The sequence below is a fragment of the Mytilus trossulus genome, unplaced genomic scaffold, assembly GCF_036588685.1.
Source record: "Mytilus trossulus isolate FHL-02 unplaced genomic scaffold, PNRI_Mtr1.1.1.hap1 h1tg000249l___fragment_2___debris__unscaffolded, whole genome shotgun sequence".
NCBI classification, from domain to species: domain Eukaryota; kingdom Metazoa; phylum Mollusca; class Bivalvia; order Mytilida; family Mytilidae; genus Mytilus; species Mytilus trossulus.
The window spans coordinates 27785-54493 of NW_026963319.1; the positions used below are offsets into that span (position 1 = coordinate 27785).

General features: G+C 33.6%; 1 protein-coding gene across 1 annotated transcript; it reads left to right on the forward strand.

Annotated features, from left to right (window-relative positions):
- Nucleotides 1-9075: 9075 nt before the first annotated feature.
- Nucleotides 9076-14384, forward strand: LOC134701683 (uncharacterized). The gene is made up of 2 exons (XM_063562815.1): nucleotides 9076-9145; nucleotides 12225-14384. Exons 1-2 carry the CDS (start codon nucleotides 9139-9141, stop codon nucleotides 13841-13843), a joined length of 1626 nt encoding a protein of 541 aa, XP_063418885.1. The 5' UTR covers nucleotides 9076-9138; the 3' UTR covers nucleotides 13844-14384.
- Nucleotides 14385-26709: the final 12325 nt, after the last annotated feature.

Below are 26709 nucleotides of genomic sequence, written 5' to 3' on the forward strand. Positions count from 1 at the left end.
AACTTTTCTGATATATATTTTCTTATTTCTTTTTGATTCATGTTTATTGACGAAATTAATTCGTAAATACTGAAAGAAAATATTAATTTCAATGCTTAACTCGTTAATAAAACTGGAGTTGAAAACTGATTATGTTGCATGCCCATGAATATCATTAAAACCTTAGTAACGTCATTGGGATTATAACATAATGTTGACTACTGTTCTCCTGTTTTTTAAATTTTAACTTATAATGTCTGTTCGTATTGATCATACATCGTTGTTCATATAATGGAATTTTATACAATTGTCATATAAGTGAGAGGTTAAGCTAGCTTTAAAAACCATGTTGAATCCACCATCTTCTTCATACGAAAATTCCTGTGTCAATTATTATCAAAGGTACCAGGATTATAATTTAGTACGCAAGACGAGCATTTCCTCCGCATAAGACTCATCAGTGACGTTCATATCAAAATATTTATAAAGCCAAACAAGTACAAAACTGAAGAGCATTGAGGATCCAAAAAATTCCAAAAAGTTGTGCCAAATAAGTAAAATACATTACTGTAACAGTTGTTTTCTATTCGTTTGATGTGTTTGGGCGTTTGAATTTGCCATTTCATTAGCGATTTTCTAGTTGGAATTTTACTAGGAGTGCAGTATTTTTTTGAATTTTATTCAATCATAACTCCTGCAAGGTACATTAATTTTACTTAACATTGTGAACATTTGTTTTTAATGTTTTCTGTAGATTTTTCCATAAAAAAAATTTGATTTTAGAAGTAATAAAAAAGATCGAAACATATATTTAAATGATGGTGTTACTACGTAGCACTTAACATCTAACTCGCCATCTCAATTGACTTGAAGCTTTGTGTAGCAGTAAAAAAGCCAAGCATATACCACGTAGGAAAATAATGTTTTATCTTTCATTTTTGGTAATCCCACAGGTCATCAACATACTCCGTTATGCTCCGTTTAAAGTTTATTAAATCCTACTGGCAAACTACCGTGATCTTTTATTTCTTATAATATTTCTGACTGTAAGATATACCTTTAAATATAAAAAAGGGAGATGTTGTGTAATTGCCAACGAGACAAGACATCACAAGTATACATTCTTCTCTTACATTCAGTTGTTTTTATACATAACACTATTTGTTTTCTAAAATGTAACATATCGCAAACATATACAATTCAAGTTGGTTGTCGAGTGAACAAAAAGATATATATTGTGAAGAGCATGATGGTCAGCATTGTTATGCGAATGCATTTATTAATGTTTACATTTTTAACAAAGTTTAATCTGTGGGTCATGTAAAATGTATTTAATTTAATAGTTTATATAAAAAGAAGATGTGGTATAATTGCCAATGAGACAACTGTCTACAAGAGAACTGTACACAAATAAACCTTTTTATTCACATTTTTATTCTATTTTTTTATTATTTCAGACAATAGTACTGTAACACCAATCATATCAGTATCACTTTATTGTTTACCACAATTTTATCTGTATTTCATGTGACATGTGTTTACTTTAATTATAGTAAAATAAGAATCTTTTTATTCACATTTGTTTTCTTATTACAGACACTGTAATATCAAACATATCAATGGCAATGTGTCATTATCTGTGTCAACATATAGTAGGATCAGAAGATCATGTTAAACAAATCAGAATGATGAACGATGTCAAGGACCGTTTAAACAGTTACGAGAAGCACACAATTATAACAAGTGGAAGTTTTGGGGAAGGACTTGATATGCGAGGCAGTGATTTAGATGTAATGTATGTATCAAAAACCTTAGAGGTTTATGAAGATGTTAAAGCCTTCGTTAACCCAAATATAACATATTTTACAATGGCAAGAGATGATGTTAAACCTGGTTATGCTCAGTTGAAACTAAATTAAAGCAGAGTTCGGAGTATTTTAAACCAATGTGAAGAACAAAATGGTAAACATTATCTTTCGAGTACATTACATAAAAATTACTTTAAAAAAGGTTTTAATAATCTGGATTCGATTCATGGACCCTGTATATCCGACCCGGCAGGATATTTGGACTAAGCTTGTTGCTTACATTGTAACACGTGGGTGTCTCCTGCAGGACAGTGGACCACGAGATCGAATAACTCATGGCCGAGTCATAATGTCAAACAAAGTATTTTAAAACACGGAGTACTTTTTGTACCGATCGGAGTTAAGGGATCACCAAAAGAAGATCTAGAATGGTGGATATCTTTTTCAGTTGGTGAAAAATTGCTAATTAATACCTTTACACATACTCAATTACTGTGTTATGCTCTCTTAAAAATGATATTCAAAGATGTAATAGCTACTTTCTCCGAATGTGAAAGTTTAATGTGTTCTATTGTGTTCTGGATATCTGAAGAACTGCCACAGTTCGTATGGAAACCTGATTATATTATTCCTTGTTTTATGCGATGTTTCAGCAGGCTGGTTTATTGTGTTGAGCACTCAGTATGCTTACATTACTTCATTCCAGAGAACAACATGTTCGAGAACAAAATTGTGGGCCGTGCTCGTGAAGTACTTTTAGAAAAATTATAAATGTTGCAAAGTTATAATTGGCGATGCATTTATTTTCGAATCAAATATCATATCAATTAACTTATCAATTTGGAATTTGGCAATTGAACCACAAGCACTATATTCAAATGACGTAGAAAAAATACTAACATCAGAATTATGCGTGGCAAATATAAATGGTACTTAATGTTAATTCGGTTGAACTTCTGACATTTGTGATTTTGTTTTTTGTCTATGAAGCAGAGTATGAAACTAGATGGAGCAACATGTCACTACAGAATGACAAGCAATACATAGCATATATAAAAATTGATTTAGTTACATTATGTTCCTTGGTGAAAGTCGCTTTGAATAAACAAATATTATTTGTGGTTTTTTTTTTGGTTTTTTTTCAGTTTTGTTGTTGTTTTTCAATTTTGTCAAGGCATTGTCAGGATATTCCGACAGGGTTTCGTCTCTTGATATGCATGCAAAGATGAAGCTGTTAAATTCTGCAATGAAAACAAACTCAATTGTAAAGCTTGGAAAATCAGACGACATTTGTTAATACTGTTTTTTGATTGCTAGATTAGCCATAAAATTCGGGGAATGCGTCAAAAGAGACAACAATCCGACCAAAGAGCAAACACAACACAAGGTCATCAATGGGTGTTCCAATCACGCAGAAAATCCCACACCCGTCTTCCATTCCGATACATGACAGTTAAATCGGGTTAGCTCTCAACAGAACAATTAACTGACTGAGTTACTTATCAACAGCCCATTGATCAAATTTCTTACAATTGTAGTTCAAAGGGAAATGAGTCCTCGAATATCTGAATTCCGCCATTGATTGTCATTTAATAAATGTTTTATTCCTGGTATCATTAGTGTTTAGATAATTTTTTTATAAAGAAAGTCAATTAAACATTGCTGATGAATCAAACAACCTTGTCCTAGCAACTAGTCACGTGATGTTGTTATACGATAGTAATCGACTATATGATACACAGTGAACAAGTGTCCTAGCAATTAGTAACGTGATGTTGTTATACTATAGTTATCAATTATATGATACACAGTGACCAATTGTCCTAGCAGTTTGTCACGTGATGTTGTTATATTATAGTTGTCGATCATATGATACACAGTTAACAATTGTGCTAGCAATTAGTAACTTGATGTTGTTATACTATAGTTATCCATTATATGATACACAGTGAACAATTGTCCTAGCAGTTTGTCACGTGATGTTGTTATATTATAGTTATCGATCATATGATACACAGTTAACAATTGTGCTAGCAGTTTGTCACGTGATGTTGTTATACTATAGTTATCCATTATATGATACACAGTGAACAATTGCTCTAGCAATTAGTAACTTGATGTTGTTCTACTATAGTTAACATTATATGATACACAATGAATAATTGTCCTATCAATTAGTTACGTGATAGTGTTATACTATAGTAATCGATAATATGATACACAATGAACAATTGTCCTAACAATTAGTCACGTGATGTTGTTATACAATACTTTTCGATTATAGGACAGACAGTAAACAATTGTCCTAGCAGTTAGTCACGTGATGTTGTTAAACAATACTTATCGATTATAGTAAACTTAATGTTCAGCGAAAAGGAAACGAAAGCATATTTAAGTGGATACATATTTTGCACTTAACCCACAACAGGCTAACAAGATGGAAAGTACATGTAAACAATAACTTTTATTTATATATTTTAACAAATCATCATGTATCAAAGGCAACATTCGATTCATCTTTTTTATATTGTTGGCAGGTACAGCCCGTAACAGAGAAGTGATCGAATTGATGTTTCTTTACCGTCAAAATTAGCTACGTTATCGACAAACTTAATTGAGTAGTGACCGAACTATTGGTACTTTAACGTTAAAAAGATTGACAATGCTGACTAACTTTCATGTAACGATAATCAAGTTTAGTACCGATAATATTGAAAATAATTCTAATAATATGAAACAAAATATGTCCTTGCACCATTTCGATTGGGCGAAACGTAGTCATTTCTTTAGTCAGAACAGAAAAAAAAAGATGTATGGAAGGACGTCTTGATAGTATTATTTCCTTTACAATTTTACCCAAAACTAAAAGAAATATAGTGATGAACAATTAAAAAGGTGTTTGATAGGAATGAAGTCCTTTATTTTTTCGGACTACAATGTGTACCGTATGTGTGATGGATTTGAATGTAATCAATAACTTTGAAATGTTTTCTCAAATGTATGCACAAAAGGGACTGGTATTTGTACTTCTGCTAGAATATGTCTTCGTCCGTTTCACATGCCAAACTTTTTTCTAGTACAGTTTAAACAGGAAAATTTTGTAGAGATTTTTTTTTTATATGACAAAATAACGAGCAAAACTATTTCTTGCAATGGCACACACAGAGAATAATTTGTTTAGTAAAAATCAGTAAAAAAAAATTCTTCAAAATATACCATGGCCAGGACCCGACAGTTTTTAGCAGTGTACAAATGAAAATCGTCCGGAAAACTCCGCTTGCTGTCATTTTGAGGGATCATGCAACATTTCACCTATTACCCATAAACAACATAGGTTCGCAATTACTAAAAAAGTTCTAAAAGATAATTTCAAATCAGAGTAAACATATTAACTTCCTTATATAAGTCGAATTTGTCTAAAGGTTACACAAAGCTGGTTCCTCAAACGTTTGTATCGGGGAAAACATTTTTCTTTGACTTTTTTAGCATGTAGGGGAAACGGAATATATCACATATAATATTCCGTATTTCTGACTTTTTTGTTCGATAACGTAAATTATACGACTTTTTTATGACTACGTGAACTTGTGCCATTTAATTTTGCTGGTCTTTAGGAAGACAATTTACAATTGTCTGTTGTCTTGATTGTTGGAACGATTAGTGGTATCTAACAATATTTATGAAAACTTTCTGAGAATTATGAATATTTCTTCTCTGTCAGATATGGATCATTACCAATGATAAAATGAAATGCCGTACATCACATCTTATAGAGGTTTAATATTCAAATATTCGTCAATAACTTAAGATTTAGAGCAATTTTGTCTTCAACATTTCAAATGTTAAAGGGTACATTTATATATTTTTACTTCGATTTGAAGGAAATTTATTTAAGTTTTTTTCTGCGACAAAGTACAAGCATGTCGGTATTGCAACAATGTATGATTGGGATAATCCCGGGGACATAATAAACAGTTAGGTATGAAAAAAAAAGATATGGGGTATTCTGTATTAGACGAAAGAAAAACTATTACAGTGTTTAATCCCATACATATTCAGAGTGCATCCAGTATATAATATCTACATTGAGAAACATTATTTTTACCGTTAAAATGAAAATGCCAATGACAGAGGTTGATTATAAAAAATGTTTTACTGTGTTAAAAAAACTTCGACTTAAACAATGAAATCTTACACGTTGGACATGAAATATTTTGTCGATGAAGAACATTAAATTATGTCACTTCTGAAATAAGTTTGTCGATAACGTAACTTATTTTGACGGTAGAGAAACGCGAATTCGATCACTACTCTGTTACGGGCTGTATGTCTGCTGTAACCATAACTTTTAATGTCGACAAACATTTTACAGATTTGAATAAATAAAACAATGTTTAATGGTATAGAAAAAGGGAACTAGCAATAAAAGATGTGTTCGTTTTCAGTGAACCGTGAAAAAGGGGGTCACAATTGTAATTTGGAATAAAAATTAAAAAGTCCGCAAAAAATTGAAACGTTTGTAAAAAGTTTTAAGTTGATGTGACCGCTTCTACCTCAATCAAATAAACTTTAAGGTAAGAATAAACTTAATTCTTTTATCGCTAAGCGGTTAAATTATCAAGTTGTGATTGGATTAACGCCATCACGTTGTGATCCCCTATGAATCCATAGGGGGTAAGTAAATTTCATAGGGTGTTCATGACGTAACATCTACTGTAAATGGTAACGTCATCTGCTAATTCACTAGCAATTTAACGAAAAAGTTTACTAGAAGTTACGCTGATCTGAATTGTAAATCTATAAATGTCGTCTAAGGATTAGAGTGCAACCTTTGTGGATTGGTTTACGTCGGTAACACGAAAGGAATACTAAACAAACATATGTGCGGCTATAGATCAGATATCAACCTCAATTCAAACAACATTCTGTACCAGTATTTTAATCAGCCTGATCATTCCATCTTTTCTATGACAGTTCGTATTATCGAAAAGAATATACAGAAGACTAACAATCATCAACTTGAAACGTCTCTCCGTACACGAAAAGAGGACTACTGGATTCGACAATTGGGAACTGCGACACCATATGGTTGCAATGACAAAATTGATGGTAAAGGTATTCCATCTAGTCCTTCCTGTAGCTCGGTGAATGAGATGAATATTTTCAACTCTACTCCTCGACGTAGACGCAGTCATTGTCATCGTCATTATACACACTATTTTGCACGATGTCTCTATTAATTATTTGCTGCCATTTATACAAAAGCCGTTAGGTATTCATCACATTCGCACGAATTTTTATTCATTACCCATTTTAAAACTTCATTTTCTGTTCAATTTATGTTTGGAAACCACTGTTACTACAACTATTTACAAGCCCTCATATAATCATTACAAACGTACAGCTATCATTTCGGATATTGCAAGTCACAGACTTTTCAAACCAGTTCTCGTTCGAAAATATGAAAAAAAGAAAAGGTCTTTTCTTAACTTTCTTTGCCAACAAAAGTCTCGATGGTGTCAACTTAGGCAATATCCGTCATCATAAATTAGTTCAGTCGGATATACCTCCTTGTTTTAAAGATCAGATTGTACCAACCTTTTCTTATGCCTATACCAAACCAATTGCAACTCAAATGTTCAATTACAAACAATGTTTTGCAGGATCTCAAAATTGACGACTTCTACTCTAAACCTCCTGATTGCACCTGTGCTAGTTCTCAATTCACATTTAATCCGTCTGGCCACGTTATTACCGGAGACCTCAACATTGTCAATAACACTTCCCTAAGAAATTTGTTTTCCAAAGGTCCGAAATATTGTGAGCCTAAATCCATCAATTTGAAATACAACTTCAAAACACTAATGGATTCAGTCGGGGACTATGCAAGACAACGGGCTAAACACAAGAAAGAAGACGTATATACTCTTTCCAAATGGATTAAGGCTGTAAGGTCGTTTATGAAACGAATTGAGAAACTAAATGGGTCTATCAATACCCACGCTACGTAAATTTTTAAAGACACTAATGTTGCTAAGCACTTGTCCTACCTCCATGACAAATATGTTGTGCCCGCAGATAAAGCCAAAAACAACATCGTGTTTGTGTGTAAATATCATTACATACACTGCTTGATAAATTAATTGGGTATTGACAATTCACTTGGAAACTCAACATATTCCCTCACGAAACTTACCAAAGAAAAAATCCTGGATAAACATAGGTCTGTTCTATGTTCCTTTGGGATTTCAACCAAATATGAAAAATCGGATCTTCCATCACTGTATTGGATACCTAAACTACATAAGAGTCCGTACAAACAACGGTATATTGCTGGGTCTTCTAAGTGCTCCACGAAACTCCTTTCTAAATTATTAACATATATTTTATCAGCAATCAAAGCCAGGCTCCAAAGTTATTGTGAAACTTAGGCGGAGGCATTTGTGATTATTTCATTTGATTCTGATTATCCAAGATATTTCCTACTTAAGGGGGTTCGCGGGTATAAATCATTTTTTTTAATATAGGATTGGGCTATATTTTACTATAAATGAACTTTATTATATACTTAATAGAAAAGTCAAATAAAAAAATGGGGTCACCGTTCATTTAAGCTCACAATCTGCCTCCAAAAGAAACATTCATTTTTGTTATTGACCCTTTTTTCTGGTTAATTGGAGAAATAGAGGTAATGTCGAAATAAAATAAGAACTAAATTACAGAAATAGCTTAAATTTTACAATTATTAAGTTTATGTATGGCTTATTTGAAAACTTAAAAAATATAGGTCACTGATGAGTTAAAAAAAAGATATTTCAATTTTAATGCTCAAAAATGCCATTTTTGCACTAAAGGGAGATCATTTGGAGTCTTTCCAATGATATAAACATTTTAAAAGTCATCTGTGGCCAAACCGAATCGATTTGTTTGGGTGATTTTTGTACCATATCATAAGGTAATAACTAATAGTGTAATAAATAAAATGTGTGATGAAAACACAAATGTTTATTCTTTTTTTGCTGAATTTTTTGTACCCGCGAGCCTCCTTATATGTATAGTTATTTGTAATATTGTGCTGTTACAACAATATATACTGTATAAGTATTGTGCATAAACATTTATATAGTATCAAAAAGTAAAATACCGAACTCCAAGGAAAATCAAATTTTAACAGGAAAACAATTCACACATTAATTCGACCCGGTGCTGGTAATATTGTATTCACAAAGTTTATAATGACTCAAACATAGCATAACGTGTGTGTAAATAATTGTTTTCATCGGAAATGAAACTAAAGTAGATTTTTTAAGTAGATACATATCTCGCACTAAAACCACAACAGGCTAAGAAGATGGAAGGTAATAACTTTTATTTCTATATTTTTACAAATCCTTATTTGTCAATGGTATCATTCGATTTATCTATGTGTTATTACGCTGATCTTTGTCTTCTTATATAGGAAATCAGTATTTGCATGGTGCACAATTTTGTTCGATTTGGAGAAATTTGTAAAATATAACTACACAATTTGAAGCACCTTTAGTATTTCAGTTTATAGTAATTACACACTTATCTTTACTGTCAGGTAGATCATCGGTATATATTTCTTGAGATAGATTGTTCTTGTACTTTGGCAAAATGAAGATTTTACTATGCTCTTTTCAAACATAATAAAAAGTATGGGTCACCGTGCTATTTTTTTTTAGCTATGAGTCGTTAAAAATTGTCTGAATCTGGTTAGATTTTTCTTGAAAAAACACATATGTGTGCATAAAAAGAAATCTTTTATATATAATTTTTTTTTAAATTGTGAGGAGATAGTTTTTTAATGTTTTAAAAATATAAAAAAGGAAAAATGGTGTCATCGAACTTGTTTTCCTGCTATAAGTAAAAATTGAAATTTCCCTATCAGTCCAAAATATTTTTTAACTAAAATGAATTGTCTCCCCTTTAATGGCTTAGTTCAAAAAATAATTCTAAAAATCCAAATTTGATATTTGTTTGAATATTGTGAATAATACAACAAAATACTAAGTTTTCCTTATATAAATTTAACAGTTAAACCAAAAAATACAAATCTATCTCCAATTTAGCAGATTTAGGTAAATACATAGACCGATTGTGTACTGCGATTATAAAATCCAAGATTGCGACATACCATGAATCAACCTTAATATAGAAATTCATTCTGTTCATGGTGCACGATTCTGGTCGGTTTGGAGTAATTTGTAAAATGTTACTACACAATTTGAAGAATCTTTAGAATTTTAGTATATAGTAAATAGGTTCATCATTTCAAGATTAACAACGGTTTATTCAGGAATCAAGTGTTCTCTGAATAAAGCTGAAAGGTAGCAAGACACTGCATCAAGTTAGCCATACACTCATTTGATAAAGCAAATAGCGATGCGGAAATAAAAAGTGAACTTTACACTAAAACAAAACACGGGAGAAACTAAATGATCAGTATTTTTTTGTCTGCGTATAGAATACTTAACATAATCTAATTCATTTTCAATGTTTCTCTCTCACCCCCACCCCCTTTTTTATTTCTTAGTTGTTTGCCTACAAATACATATATATAAACCCAATATCTCAATGTCAAAGATCTAGATACCATTTTTATTATTGTTACATACATATGTATTTCAAACTTCTTAACTTGATGGTCAGGTCAACAATTGTTCTAGTTTATACACAGTTTACTAATATAACCACACCAATGGCATCTTTTTTTTTTTTCGCTGATTTTTTTTTTTTATAAAATTATACATTGTTATATGGGAAATGAGTCTGTCCATGGTGCACGATATTGGCCGGTTTGGAGTATTTCTAAAAAGTTGCCAGACGATTCTTGAAATTTGTTTACACTCAACCGAATTATTTGACAAATATCCCTTGTAAGCATGATATATTTGTATATAATTAGTTATTTTAGTTGATTTTTTTTTATACTTTAGCATGCATGTCGAAAAGCTATTGACCGGATTTCTCAAATAATATCAACGTCGACAATGAAACGAAATCAAGAGAAAGGGACAGTAAAGACAGGTGTTATAATTATCCTTTATAATGTTCCCTTCAGAAAATTGTAATAGGACGGAAATAAATATATCCCTTATAAGAATCGAAAAAAGTTTGATACAATATATCTCACTGTTCCTTTGTAATTGGTGTTCCTGAAACTGGAAAGAGTTAAACACAATTCCTCTCGCTGTTCTTTTGTACGTGGTGTTCCAAAAATCGGAAGAAGTTCGATACAATTCTTCTCACTTATCTTCGTATTTGGCGTTACTTGAATCAGAGGGAGTTTAATACCAGTTATCACAACAATGTTCCTTTGTATTTTATGTTTTGGTATCAGAAGCAGTTCGATACAATTCCTTCTACAGTTCAATTCCGCATGCTTTCAGTTTTTATTTGATGTTCCTGTCAATGAGTAAATTCTGTATCAAAACGAGGCAGATTATTCGCTTTAAAGAACTAAAATATCATTTTCTTAAAATAAAAGAATATGTTTAAATATCAAATTAAAACAATGAAATAGGTATCATTATTATCTGAAGATATATAATAGATGACAGTAAACTTAGGTGAACACTCAATTGATCAATAAACTGGCCGAGTAACTTATCAATCGACCATTTATCAAACCATTACAATTATTGTTCAACGGGAAATGAGTCCTCGAATATCTGAATGACGCCCTTGGTTGTCATGTGATAAATGTTTTATTTCCTTGTATTTATGATTTCACAAGGAAACCGAAAGAAAATAAATTCATCATTGTCGATAAATCAAACAAACAACATTTGAATTAAAGGGATTTAATATTAAACACATTTATGCATACAGTTTGATATGTGTGTAGAATTACAAAAATACTGACCTCCAAGACAAAATCAAAACGGAAAGTGTTAAGGAAGCTGGCTTGTCCTGTTTTGAATTTTTTGTCAGATTTTCGGAATCCTCTGGTTTTATCCATTTCAATGCCTTGAAAAAATTTGCCCAGTAACCCCCATTTTTCTTTGTGTAAATCTTTTACATGTATAATGATAAGCCATCTGTTAAAGTCTTATAAAATTTTGATTACTTTTTAACAGTTTTTGAAAACTTCAACTTGTCAATGATAAATCTATGAAAAGTCAAGAGAGAATATTTTCCCGCCAAAATTTCAATTGCGAATATCTCATAAACAAGCATGGTGACCTATATATTTATTTTGCTCATTAATCCCCTATCAATATGAACTAGTGTTTTGAAAAGTTAGTTACTTTGAAACTGAGAAGCGAACTTCCTTAAGCAAATAGCAAAATTAAAACCTCAAACACATCAATTGAATTGAAAACAACTGTCAAATGTATTTCCTTAAATCATGTTAGTAGTAAAATAATGTTTTGTTATTCACAGTTTTCAATTGAAGATTTCTCATTACAGACACTGTTACACCAAACATATCAATATCACTGTATCGTTATATGTGTCAACATATAGTAGGTTCAGAAGATCATGTTAAACAAATCAGATTGATGAACGCTGTCAGGGACGATATATCAAATAGCGAGAGAGGAATATTTATAACAAGTGGAAGCGTTGGGGAAGGACTGAATATGAGAGGCAGTGATTTTGATCTAATGCTGGTTTCAAGAACCTTAGAGGTTTATGAAGATGTAAAACTCCAGTTTAATCCTAAAATAACATTTTTTTCAATGGAAACAGACGACGTTAAACCTGGTTATACTCAGCTAAAAATAGAATATAGCAGACGACAGAGTATTTTAAAACAATGCGAAGAACAAAATGGTAAACTATATTTTTCGAGTTTATTATATAAACAACTGTTCTTATTCAAAGAACATCGTAATTTAGGTTCGATTCATGGACCCTGTATATCTGACCCGGGAGGACATTATGACCATGCTTATTGTTTACACTGTAAAACGTGGGTATCTCTTGCAGAACAGTGGATCACTCGATCAAATAATGCATGGCCGAGTTATAATGTCAAACAAAGTATCGTAAAACACGGAGTACTTCTTGTACCGATCGGAGTACAGGCATCCCCAAAGGAAGATCTAGAATGGCGAATATCTTTTTCAGTTGGTGAAAAATTTCTAATCAATACCTTTACACACACTCAACTACTGTGCTATGCTCTCTTAAAAATTATTTTAAAAGATGTAATAGCTACTTTCTCCGAATGTAAAGATTTACTCTGTTCTTACTTCCTGAAAACAATTGTGTTCTGGATATCTGAAGAACTGCCACAATCCGTATGGAAACCTGCTTATATTATTCCTTGTTTTATGCGATGTTTTAACAGGCTGGTTTATTGTGTTGAACACTCCGTTTGCCCACATTACTTCATTCCAGAGAACAATATGTTCGAGAACAAAATTGTGGGCCGTGCTCGTGAAGTACTTTTAGAAAATTTATATATGTTGCAAAGTTATAATTGGCGATGCATCTTATTTTCAGATCAAATATCTAACTGTGATTTATTTATTTGCAATTTCCCCATTGAACCACATGCCCTATATGCAAAAGAAATAGAAAGAATACTTTCATCCAGTTTATGGTATAAGGCAGATATTACCCTGATATATACGCCATCGAAAATAATCAATATGAGGATGAAGCAGACATATTTGTGTCAGCAGTCTTCCGGATCTTCTATTAAAGACGTATGTAAATTCTACGTGTCAAGGTGGAGTCACCTTCATGCCCAATATGTGCCACTTATTAGTACATTTAGTAATAACAAATACCAATACAAACAGTACAAATTAAGTCTTAGTATTGTCATAAATAATATCAATCATGACGCTGCATCTGGATGGCTGATGATTGCTACTCTTTTCTATAAGACAAAACAGTACAGTAAAGCATTGTACATCATTACTTATTCTTTATCGAAATGTACTCCCGAAAAAATATGTCAGTCGACGACGTGTTGGGATATCCATTACAAGTTGCTAAAACTGCAAACACTCCAGAAAAAAAAGTTTGGTTTGTTTGCTGAAAATATTGGTTGTGGACGATATAAGATTTCTTAGGATTAATTCTACGTTCATACCAGATGAACTTCAAATAACCAAGTTGAATGACTTTTGGACATTTTCATCTACAGCATATGCTTATTTCCTTAATTTCCTTTGTTATTATCATCTCAAGGATTTTAGACAATGCAGAGATTCCATCCAAGGTTTAACACTAGTTATAGATGAAAGTTATTTAATGGCATCTGCATATGCCAAAGCAGGAGCTTATAAACTCTTAAGGGTTGCTCTACAGTTAGTAGGCTATTAGGAATCCTAAAGACATGCATTTTTTCAATCAGTTGCCATATTCTCCTCCGGATTGTGCAATTCTGCTGTGAAGAGACTTTTGTGAATAGGTTAATTTTGACATATGTGTATTCAGTTGACATAGTGATATTTGTGATCTTTGAAGCAAAGTTTGAACTTGATGGAGTAACATGTCACTACAGAAAGACGAACAATATCATTGATTTAGTTACCCTATAAAAAAAAATTGAAAATCATTTTGAATAAACAGATAATATCATATCAATGTTTTATTATGTGGTGTTTTTTTTCGTTCTTCTGTGCGTCATTTTTTCATTAAAATGTCCTGTAATAAGTCAGGAAAATGACCATTCTTATATTATAGTTCGTTTCTATGTGTGTCCCATTTTAATGTTGTGTTTTTGTTGTGTCGTACTTCGCTATCATTTGATGTGTTTCCCTCAGTTTTAGTTTGTAACCCGGTTTGTTTTTTTCTTAATCGATTTATGAATTTCGAACAGCGGTATACTGCTGTTACCTTTATTTTGCGACAGAGTACGCGGTTGCAGATATGCATGGAAAATTGTTTGTTAAATCTGTTAATGCAAAATGATGACAAAAACAGCACTGAATTTCGAAGATAAAAATTAAATAAACAAATATCTGCACATGCATTTACAATTGCAAACAGATCATGATTATTTTGATTTAGTTAGTTCATTTTAACTGACCAATGCGACTATGTATATTGTAAAAAAAGGCTGCTAGAAAAAACTACGTATGTTCACCTTTTGAAAATACGACATAAATAATTTAAAAGTATGTTTAAACACAATTTCATTGGAATATAACTTTTTTATGTGTACTAAATAACAGTAGAAAATTCAAGAAATTGTAATTTAAGCAGCTGAATAAATAATATTGATTACTAAATGCGATACATTTTACAACAAATGCGATGCGAATGTCTGATTAGAAATTTTGGAAATGCGATGAATTTTCATTGTTGTTTTTATCACAATCCGACATTCAACAACTGAAAATAGTCGTTTTTATATTGATGATAATTACAATTCGAAACACAAGCAAGTCGTACATGGTAACTCGATTAAAACAATGGTAAAACCAAAGAATAGGTGATTCCGGATGGTTGTCGAACATGGTTACTGGAATAAAACAAGGGTATAACCTAAGCATGGGTGATTCCAGATGGTTGTACAATACAAACAGTACAAATTAAGTCTTAGTATTGTCATAAATAATATCTACCATGACGCTGCATCTGGATGGCTGATGATTGCTACTCTTTTCTATAAGACAAAACAGTACAGTAAAGCATTGTACATCATTACTTATTCTTTATCGAAATGTACTCCCGAAAAAATATGTCAGTCGACGACGTGTTGGGATATCCATTACAAGTTGCTAAAACTGCAAACACTCCAGAAAAAAAAGTTTGGTTTGTTTGCTGAAAATATTGGTTGTGGACGATATAAAATTTCTTAGGATTAATTCTACGTTCATACCAGATGAACTTCAAATAACCAAGTTGAATGACTTTTGGACATTTTCATCTACAGCATATGCTTATTTCCTTAATTTCCTTTGTTATTATCATCTCAAGGATTTTAGACAATGCAGAGATTCCATCCAAGGTTTAACACTAGTTATAGATGAAAGTTATTTAATGGCATCTGCATATGCCAAAGCAGGAGCTTATAAACTCTTAAGGGTTGCTCTACAGTTAGTAGGCTATTAGGAATCCTAAAGACATGCATTTTTACAATGAGTTGCCATATTCCCCTCCGGATTGTGCAATTCTGCTGTGAAGAGACTTTTGTGAATAGGTTAATTTTGACATATGTGTATTCAGTTGACATAGTGATATGTGTGATCTTTGAAGCAAAGTATGAACTTGATGGAGTAACATGTCACTACAGAAAGACGAACAATATCATTGATTTAGTTACCCTATAAAAAAAATTGAAAATCATTTTGAATAAACAGATAATATCATATCAATGTTTTATTATGTGGGGTTTTTTTTTCGTTCTTCTGTGCGTCATTTTTTCATTAAAATGTCCTGTAATAAGTCAGGAAAATGACCATTCTTATATTATAGTTCGTTTCTATGTGTGTCCCATTTTAATGTTGTGTTTTTGTTGTGTCGTACTTCGCTATTATTTGATGTGTTTCCCTCAGTTTTAGTTTGTAACCCGGTTTGTTTTTTTCTTAATCGATTTATGAATTTCGAACAGCGGTATACTGCTGTTACCTTTATTTTGCGACAGAGTACGCGGTTGCAGATATGCATGGAAAATTGTTTGTTAAATCTGTTAATGCAAAATGATGACAAAAACAGCACTGAATTTCGAAGATAAAAATTAAATAAACAAATATCTGCACATGCATTTACAATTGCAAACAGATCATGATTATTTTGATTTAGTTAGTTCATTTTAACTGTCCAATGCGACTATGTATATTGTAAAAAAAGGCTGCTAGAAAAAACTGCGTATGTTCACCTTTTGAAAATACGACACAAATAATTTTAAAGTATGTTTAAACACAATTTCATTGGAATATAACTTTTTTATGTGTACTAAATAACAGTAGAAAATTCAAGAAATTGTAATTTAAGCAGCTGAATAAATAATATTGATTACTAAATGCGATACATTTGACAACAAATGCGATGCGAATTTCTGATTAGAAATTTTGGAAATGCGATGAATTTTCATTGTTGTTTTTATCACAATCCGACATTCAACAACTGAAAATAGTCGTTTTTATATTGATGATAATTACAATTCGAAACACAAGCAAGTCGTACATGGTAACTCGATTAAAACAATGGTAAAACCAAAGAATAGGTGATTCCGAATGGTTGTCGAACATGGTTACTGGAATAAAACAAGGGTATAACCTAAGCATGGGTGATTCCAGATGGTTGTCGTACATAGTTACTGGAATAAAAAACAAGGGTAAAACCAAATAATGTGTGATTCCGGATGGTTGTCGTACATGGTTACTCGAATAAACAAGGGTAAAACCAAAGAATGGGTGATTCCGAATGGTCGTCGTCTATGATTACTGGAATAGAAAAGGGTATAAACACAAGCAAATCGTACATGCTTACTCGAATAAAACAAGGGCAAAACCAAAGAATGGGTGATTCCGAAAGATCGTCGTCTATGATTACTGGAATAGAAAAGGGTATAAACACAAGCAAGTCGTACATGGTTACTCGAATAAAACAAGGGCAAAACCAAAGAATGGGTGATTCCGAAAGATCGTCGTCTATGATTACTGGAATAGAAAAGGGTATAAACACAAGCAAGTCGTACATGGTTACTCGAATAAAACAAGGGTAAAACCAAAGAATGGGTGCATCCGGATGGTTGTCGTAAATGATTACTGGAATAGACAAGGGTATAAACACAAGCAAGTCGTACATGGTTACTCGAATGAAACAAGGGTAAAACCAAAGAATGGGTGATTCCGGATGGTTGTGAACCGTTCGTCGTACACAGTGACTGGAATAAAATAAGGGTATAACCTAAGCATGGGTGGTTCCGGATGGTTGTCGTACATGGTTACTCGAATAAACAAGGGTATAACCAAAGAATGGGTGATTCCGAATGGTTATCGTACATGGTTACTGAAATAAACAAGGGTATAACCACAAGCTAGTCGTTCATGGTTATAGGAATAAGCAAGTATATTCACAAAGAATGGGTGGTTCCGGATGGTTGTCGCACATGGTTATAGAAATAAACAAGGGTAAAACCATAAAATGAGTGATTCCGGATGGTTGTCTTACATGGTTACTGGAATAAAAATGGTTGTCATATATTAATACTCGAATAAACAAGGGTAAAACAAACGCATGGGTGATTTCGGATGGTTGTCGCACATGATTACTCGATTAAAACAAAGGTATAACAAAAGAATGGGGGATACCGGATGGTTGTCGTTCATGGTTACTGGAATAAACAAGGTTACAATCAAAGTATGGGTCATTCTGGATGGTTATCGTACATGGTTACTCGAATAAACAATGGTTTAACCAAAGAATGGGTGATTCCGGATTGTTGTTGTACATGCTTACTCGAAACAACAAGGATATGATCAAAGAATGGAAGATACCGAGGTTTGTCGTACATGGTTACTGGAAAAAACAAGGGTATAACCAAAGAATGGGTAATTCCGAATGGTTGTCGTACATGGTTACTGTAATAAACAAGGGTAAAACCAAAGAATGGGTAATTCCGAATGGTTGTCGTACATGGTTACTGTAATAAACAAGGGTAAAACCAAAGAATGGTTGACTCCGGATGGTTGTCGTTTATGGTTACTGGATTAAAACAAGATTAAAACCATAGAATGAGTAATTCCGGATAGTTGTCGTACATGGTTACTGGAATAAACAAGGGTATAACCAATGCATGGGTGATTCCAGATGTTTGTAATACATGGTAACTGGAATAAACAAGGGTAATACCAAAGAATTGGTAATTCCGAATGGTTGTCGTACATGGTTACTGGAATAAACAAGGGTAATACCAAAGAATGGGTAATTCGGAATGATTGTCGTACATTGTTACTGGAATTCACAAGGGTAAAACCAATGTATGGGTGATTCCGGATGGTTGTAGTACATGGTTACTGGAATAAACAACGGCATAACCAGTGAATGGGTGATTCGGATTGTTGTCGTACATGGTAAATCAAATAAACAAGGATATAACTACAAGCTAGTCGAACATGGTTACTGGAATAAACAAGGGTATAACCATAAGCAAGTCGTTCATGGTTATAGGAATAAACAAGTATATAAACAAAGATAGGTGATTCCGGATGGTTGTCGTACATGGTTATAAGAATAAACAAGGGTAAAACCATAGAATGAGTGATTCCGGATGGTTGACATACATGGTTACTAGAATAAACAACGGTAAAACAAACGAATGGATGATTTCGGATGGTTGTCGTACATGGTTACTCGATTAAAACAAGGGTATACACAAAGAATGGGGGATATCGGAGGGTTGTTGTACATGGTTACTGGAATAAACACGGGTTTAGCCAAAAAATGGAGGATAGGTATAACGAAAGAGTTGGGGATACCGGATGGTTGTCGTATATAGATAGTGGAGTATACAAGGGTATAACCAATGACTGGGTGATTCCGAATGGTTGTCGTACATCGTTACTGGAATAAACAAGGGTGAAACCAAAGAATGGGTAATTCCGAATGGTTGTCGTACATAGTTACTGTAATAAACAAGGGTAAAACTAAAGAATGGGTAATTCCGGATAGTTGTCGTACATGGTTACTGGAATAAACAAGGGTATAACCAATGCACGGGTGATTCCGGATTGTTGTCGTACAAGGTTACTGGAATAAACAAGGGTAAAACCAACGAATGGGTAATTCCGAATGGTTGTCGTACATGGTTACTGGAATAAACAAGGGTGAAACCAAAGTATGGGTGATTCCGGATTGTTGACGTACATGGTTACTGGATTGAACAATGGTTAAACCAATAAATTGGGTGATTCCAGATGGTTGTCATACATGGTAAATGGAATAAACAAGGGTATAACCAAAGAATGGGTGATTCCGGATGATTGTCGTACATGGTGACTGCAATAGACAAGGATAAAACCAAAAAATGCGTGATTCCGGATGGTTGTTTACATGGTGACTGCAATAGACAAGGATAAAACCAAAGAATGCGTGATTCCAGATGGTTGTCTTGCATGGTTACTGGAATAAAAACAGGGTATAACCAAAGAATGGGTGATTCCGGATGGTTGTCGTTCATGGTTACTGGAATAAAAAAGGGTATAACCAAAGAATGGGTGAATCTGGATGGTTGTCGTACATGGTTACTGGAATAAACAAGGATAAAACCAATGTATGGGAGATTCTGGACGGTTGTCGTTCATGGTTACTGGAATAAACAAGGGTTTACCAATGAATGGGTGATTCCGGATTGTTGTCGTACATGGTTACTGGATTAAACAATGGTTATACCAAAGAATGGATAATTCCGAATGGTTGTCGTACATGGTTACTGGATTAAACAAGGGTGAAACCAATGAATGGGTGATTCCGGATGGTTGTCGTACATGGTGACTGGAATAAACAAGGATAATACCAAAGAATGGGTGATTGCAGATGGTTGTAGTACATGGTGGCTGGAATTAACAAGGATAAAACCAAAGAATGGGTGATTCCGGATGGTTGTCTTACATGGTTACTGGAACAAAAAGGGTATAACCAAAGAATGGGTGATTCCGGATGGTTGTCTAGATGGTTACTGGAATAAAACAATGGTATAACTAAAGAATGGGTGATTCCGAATGGTTGTCGTTCATGGTTACTGGAATAAAAAAGGGTATAACCAAAGAATGGGTGATTCCGAATGGTTGTCGTTCATGGTTACTGGAATAAAACAATGGTATAACTAAAGAATGGGTGATTGCGAATGGTTGTCGTTCATGGTTACTGGAATAAAAAAGGGTATAACCAAAGAATGGGTGAATCCGGATGGTTGTCGTACATGGATACTGGAAAAAACAAGGGTAAAACCAAAGAATGGGTGATTCCGGATGGTTGTGAAACGTTCGTCGTACATTGTAACTGGAATAAAACAAAGGTATAACCAAAGAATGGGTGATTCCGGATGGTTGTCGTACATGGATATTCGAATAAACAAGGGTATAACCACAAGCTAGGCGAACATGGTTACTGGAATAAGCAAGGGTATAACCACTAGCTAGTCGTTCATGGTTATAGGAATTAACAAATATATAAACAAAGAATTGGTGATTCCGGATGGTTGTTGTCCATGTTTAAAGGAAGAAACAAGGGTAAAACCATAGAATAAGTGATTCCGGGGTGTTGTCGAAAATGGTTACTCGAATAAACAAGGGAAAAACAAACGAATGGGTGATTTCGGATGGTTGTCGTACATGGTTACTCGATTAAAACAAGGGTATAAACAAAGAATGGGGGATATCGGAGGGTTGTCGTAAATGGTTATTGGAATAAATAAGGGTTGAACCAATGACTGGAGGATTCCGGATTGTTGTCGTACATGATTACTCGATTAAAACATAGGTAAAACGAAAGAGTTGGGGATACCGGATGGTTGTCGTAGATAGATACGTGAATACACAAGGGTATAACCAATGAATGGGTGATTCCGGATGTTTGTCGTACATCGTTACTGGAACAAACAAGGGTGAAACCAAAGAATAGGTTGTCTTTAACCAAATAATGGGTGATTCCGGATTGTTGTCGTACATGGTTACTGGAATAAACAAGGGTATAACCACTGAATGGGTGATTCCGGATTGTTGTCGTACATGGTTACTGGAATAAACAAGGGTATAACCACTGAATGGGTGATTCCGGATTGTTGTCGTAAATGGTTACTGGAATCAACAATGGTTAAACTAATAAATGGGTTATTCCAGATGGTTGTCGTACATGGTTACTGGAACAAAAAGGGTATAACCAAAGAATGGGTGATTCCGGATGGTTGTCTAGATGGTTACTGGAATAAAACAATGGTATAACTAAAGAATGGGTGATTCCGAATGGTTGTCGTTCATGGTTACTGGAATAAAAAAGGGTATAACCAAAGAATGGGTGATTCCGAATGGTTGTCGTTCATGGTTACTGGAATAAAACAATGGTATAACTAAAGAATGGGTGATTGCGAATGGTTGTCGTTCATGGTTACTGGAATAAAAAAGGGTATAACCAAAGAATGGGTGAATCCGGATGGTTGTCGTACATGGATACTGGAAAAAACAAGGGTAAAACCAAAGAATGGGTGATTCCGGATGGTTGTGAAACGTTCGTCGTACATTGTAACTGGAATAAAACAAAGGTATAACCAAAGAATGGGTGATTCCGGATGGTTGTCGTACATGGATATTCGAATAAACAAGGGTATAACCACAAGCTAGGCGAACATGGTTACTGGAATAAGCAAGGGTATAACCACTAGCTAGTCGTTCATGGTTATAGGAATTAACAAATATATAAACAAAGAATTGGTGATTCCGGATGGTTGTTGTCCATGTTTAAAGGAAGAAACAAGGGTAAAACCATAGAATAAGTGATTCCGGGGTGTTGTCGAAAATGGTTACTCGAATAAACAAGGGAAAAACAAACGAATGGGTGATTTCGGATGGTTGTCGTACATGGTTACTCGATTAAAACAAGGGTATAAACAAAGAATGGGGGATATCGGAGGGTTGTCGTAAATGGTTATTGGAATAAATAAGGGTTGAACCAATGACTGGAGGATTCCGGATTGTTGTCGTACATGATTACTCGATTAAAACATAGGTAAAACGAAAGAGTTGGGGATACCGGATGGTTGTCGTAGATAGATACGTGAATACACAAGGGTATAACCAATGAATGGGTGATTCCGGATGTTTGTCGTACATCGTTACTGGAACAAACAAGGGTGAAACCAAAGAATAGGTTGTCTTTAACCAAATAATGGGTGATTCCGGATTGTTGTCGTACATGGTTACTGGAATAAACAAGGGTATAACCGCTGAATGGGTGATTCCGGATTGTTGTCGTACATGGTTACTGGAATAAACAAGGGTATAACCACTGAATGGGTGATTCCGGATTGTTGTCGTAAATGGTTACTGGAATCAACAATGGTTAAACTAATAAATGGGTTATTCCAGATGGTTGTCGTACATGGTTACTGGAAAAAAAACAAGGGTATAACCAATGAATAGGTGATTCCGGATGGTTGTCGTTCATGGTTACTGGAATAAAACAACAGTATAACCGAAGAATTGGTAATTCCGGATGGTTGTCGTACATGGTTATTGGAATATTCAAGGGTATAACCAATGAATGGGTGATACCGGAAGGTTGTTGTGCATTGTTGATGGAATAAACAAGGGTATAACCAAAGAATGGGCGATTCTGGATGGTTGTGAAATGTTTGTCGTGCATGGTTACTTAAATAAACAAGGGTAATACCAAAGAATTGGTGATTCCGGATGGTTGTCGTACATGGTTATTGGAATAAACAAGGGTATTACCAATGAATGGGTGATTCCGGAAGGTTGTTGTGCATTGTTGATGGAATAAACAAGGGTATAACCAAAGAATGGGTTATACCGGATGGTTGTCGTACATGGTAACTCGATTGAAACAAGGGTATATCTGTTCATTGTGACTTTTTGTGTCGGGATGTATAAGTACCCGGCCACGTTCACTTGTATTTTTGTCTATCTGATGAGTTAAGCCTTTTTCAACTGATTTTTATAGTTCGTTCTTAGGTTGTACTGTTATACCACTGTCCCAGGTTAGGGAGAGGGTTGGAATCCCACTAAAATGTTTAACCCCGCCACATAATTTATGCATGTGCCTGTCCCAAGTCAGGAGCCTGTAATTCAGTGGCTGTCGTTTGTTTATGTGTTACATATTTGTTTTTCGTTAATTTTTTCTTTTACATAAATAAGGCCGTTAGTTTTCTCGTTTGAATTGTTTTACATTGTCTTATCGGGGCCTTTAATAGCTGACTATGCGGTATGGGCTTTGCTCATTGTTGAAGGCCATACGGTTACCTATAGTTGGTAATGTTTGTGTCATTTTGGTCTTTTGTGGATAGTTGTCTCATTGGCAATAATATCACATCTTCTTTTTTATATAACTAAAGAATGGGTTATACCGGATGGTTGTCGTACATGGTTACTCGAATAAACAAGGGTATAACCAAAGAATGGGGGATACCGGATGGTTGTCGTTCATGGTTACTGGAATAAACAAGGTTACAATCAAAGTATGGGTGATTCTGGATGGTTATCGTACATGGTTACTCGAATAAACAATGGTTTAACCAAAGAATGGGTGATACCGGATGGTTGTCGTAGATGGTAACTGGAATAAACAAGGGTATAACCACAAGCTAGGCGAACATGGTTACTCGAAAAAAACTAGGATATAACCAAATAATGGATGATTCCGGATGGTTGTTAGCCGTTCGTCGGGTTATTGTTCTTTACGTTCGCTGCGTATTTTTGTCATATAGTTCTGTGTCGTTTATTAGAAATACATCAATTAGTGTGACTAGAATGTTTATCGAGCTTTCTTTACTACAAGGTTAAATTAAGGCAAAAGATTTCAAACTCATAGATAAAAGATAAACTGACAACGACTTGACTTCAAAAGTAAACGACAATCAGAAAAACAATAGTACACAAAACAAAACATAGAAACATAAAGACTAAGCAACACGAACCCCACCAAACTCTTGCGAAGATCTCAGGTGCTTCGAACGGGTAAACATATCCTTTTCCACATGTGGCACCCGTCGTGTTGCTCTAGTCATTACAAATCTGGTAAATAGTCTAATTCGATAGGTCACATTCGTGAAATGGAACCGGTATTGTAGTTACTACATTAGGAAATAGTAAAATTACAAAAATACTGAACTCGGAGAAAAAATCAAAAAGTTAAGACCCTAATCAAATGGCATAACTAAAAGCTGAACACATCAAACGAATAGATAATCATATTCCTTACTAGGCATTTTCTTATAATGTCTCAAGCATAGCATTACGTATGTATAAATGAAAAGTTTCCAGCGAAAAGAAAACGAAAGTAGATTTTAAGAAGATACATATTTCGCACTGAAACCACAACAGGCTAACAAGATGGAAGGAAATAACGTTTATTTATATATTTTACAAATCCTTTTGTATCAGTGGTATCATAAGGTTTATCTATGCCTTACATGCTGCTCTTTGTTTTCGCAAAGTAATATAGGAAAATATTAGTATCATGGTGAACGATTCTGGCCCGTTCGAAGTAATTCGCAAAATGTTACTACACGATTTGAAGAATCTTTAGAATTTAAGTATTTAGTAATTAGGTTCACCATTTCAACAACGATTAATTCAAGTGGAACTTCTACGCTCTCTTAATAAACCTAAAAAGAAGTAAGACGAACCATCAGATCACCTATTCAGTATTTTTTTTTTAAATGGAGAGAATTGGAAAAAATTGAACTGTGCACTAAATTATTTTGCCCGTACTAAGTCAGGAATATGACAGTTAATGTCCATTCGTTTGATGTGTTTTATCATTTGATTTTGTCATTTGATTAATGACTTTTCGATTGTATTTTTTCTCGGAGTTCAGTATTTTTGTGATTTTACTTTATTTACATGAAAATTAAAGAAACTAAATTGTTTCTGAGTAAAGAATGCTAAATACTATATAAGTTCATTGAACTGAGAATAGACTTTCAGTTGATGTGAACTATATAATTGATAATTATAATTATAATTAAGTACGCCAGACGCGCGTTTCGTCTACATAAGACTCATCAGTGACGCTCATATCAAAATATTTATAAAGCCAAACAAGTACAAAGTTGAAGAGCATTGAGGATCCAAAATTCCAAAAAGTTGTGCCAAATACGGATACCCAGTCTTTTAAGAATGTACTACCCTTTTAACTTTAACAAATTGTTTTTATTTATTTATTTTTCATTCATGTTTTACGAGATAAAATCCGCCAACACTTTAAGAAAACTTTTAAGTTGAATGGTTATAACGGATGTTGAAAATCTATTAAGATTATAACACATTGTTGACATCTGTATTTCTATTTTTTAAATTCTTGACTTATTCATTTTGTTATTTTGCCTATTTGTTTTGTTCACACATCTTTGTCAATATAATATCAATGTATACGACTGTCATACAAGTGGGAGGTATGATTTGATTGATGACGTCACAAACAACTAATAACAAGAATAAGACTTGAACACGTTTCAGCGAAGAGGACAGATAGATATATCCATATAAACTAACTTCTGCAATTGTCTTAATTTTATCTATCTTACTAAGTATTCTATTTTAACTTCGGCTTGTGTTGAGTTACTTCGACTTCGAACTATCGAGTTCCGTCGGTTTAAAGCCAAACAATTAATATATCAAATATAAAGCCTGTTTGTTTAAATTGTTTACCCTTTTAGGAATTTAAAATTTTTTCGTGTATGCAGTGGAATGGAGAGTCATATAACCGTGTATCACAAAGTGAAACTACAGTGTTGGCTTTCATAACTGTTACATCCTCATTTAGGTATAATACTTATGTTATATGTTAATTGATGGTTTAATTGATATCTATCAGCATTTGATTGGTCATGATGCAACTATGTTTCTTTCATGTTAACAGTCATATGATGTTGTTATACTAAAGTAATCGATTATAAGTTACACAATGAACAATTCTTCTGGCAATAAGGTGTTGGTCTATTTGTCAGTAACGTCATTTAATTGTTACATTATCTTTTGGTTTTTGTTACGTCTATCATTGAAATCTTAAAAACCATGACCTTTTCCTACTTAGATTTATAGTTATTTATAATGGTGAGCTGTTACAGCAATGTCCAACGTATTTTGTCTCAGTATTTTTTATACTTTACACAGATATTTGTGAACTGCTGACGAAACCTTTGTATAGGATCAAAGTTAAACAGATGAAAAAAAATCCCCCCCCCCACAATTCAATCCTGGGGTGATACATAGATTGTTTATATTTGATGGTGAAAAGGATCATCGGT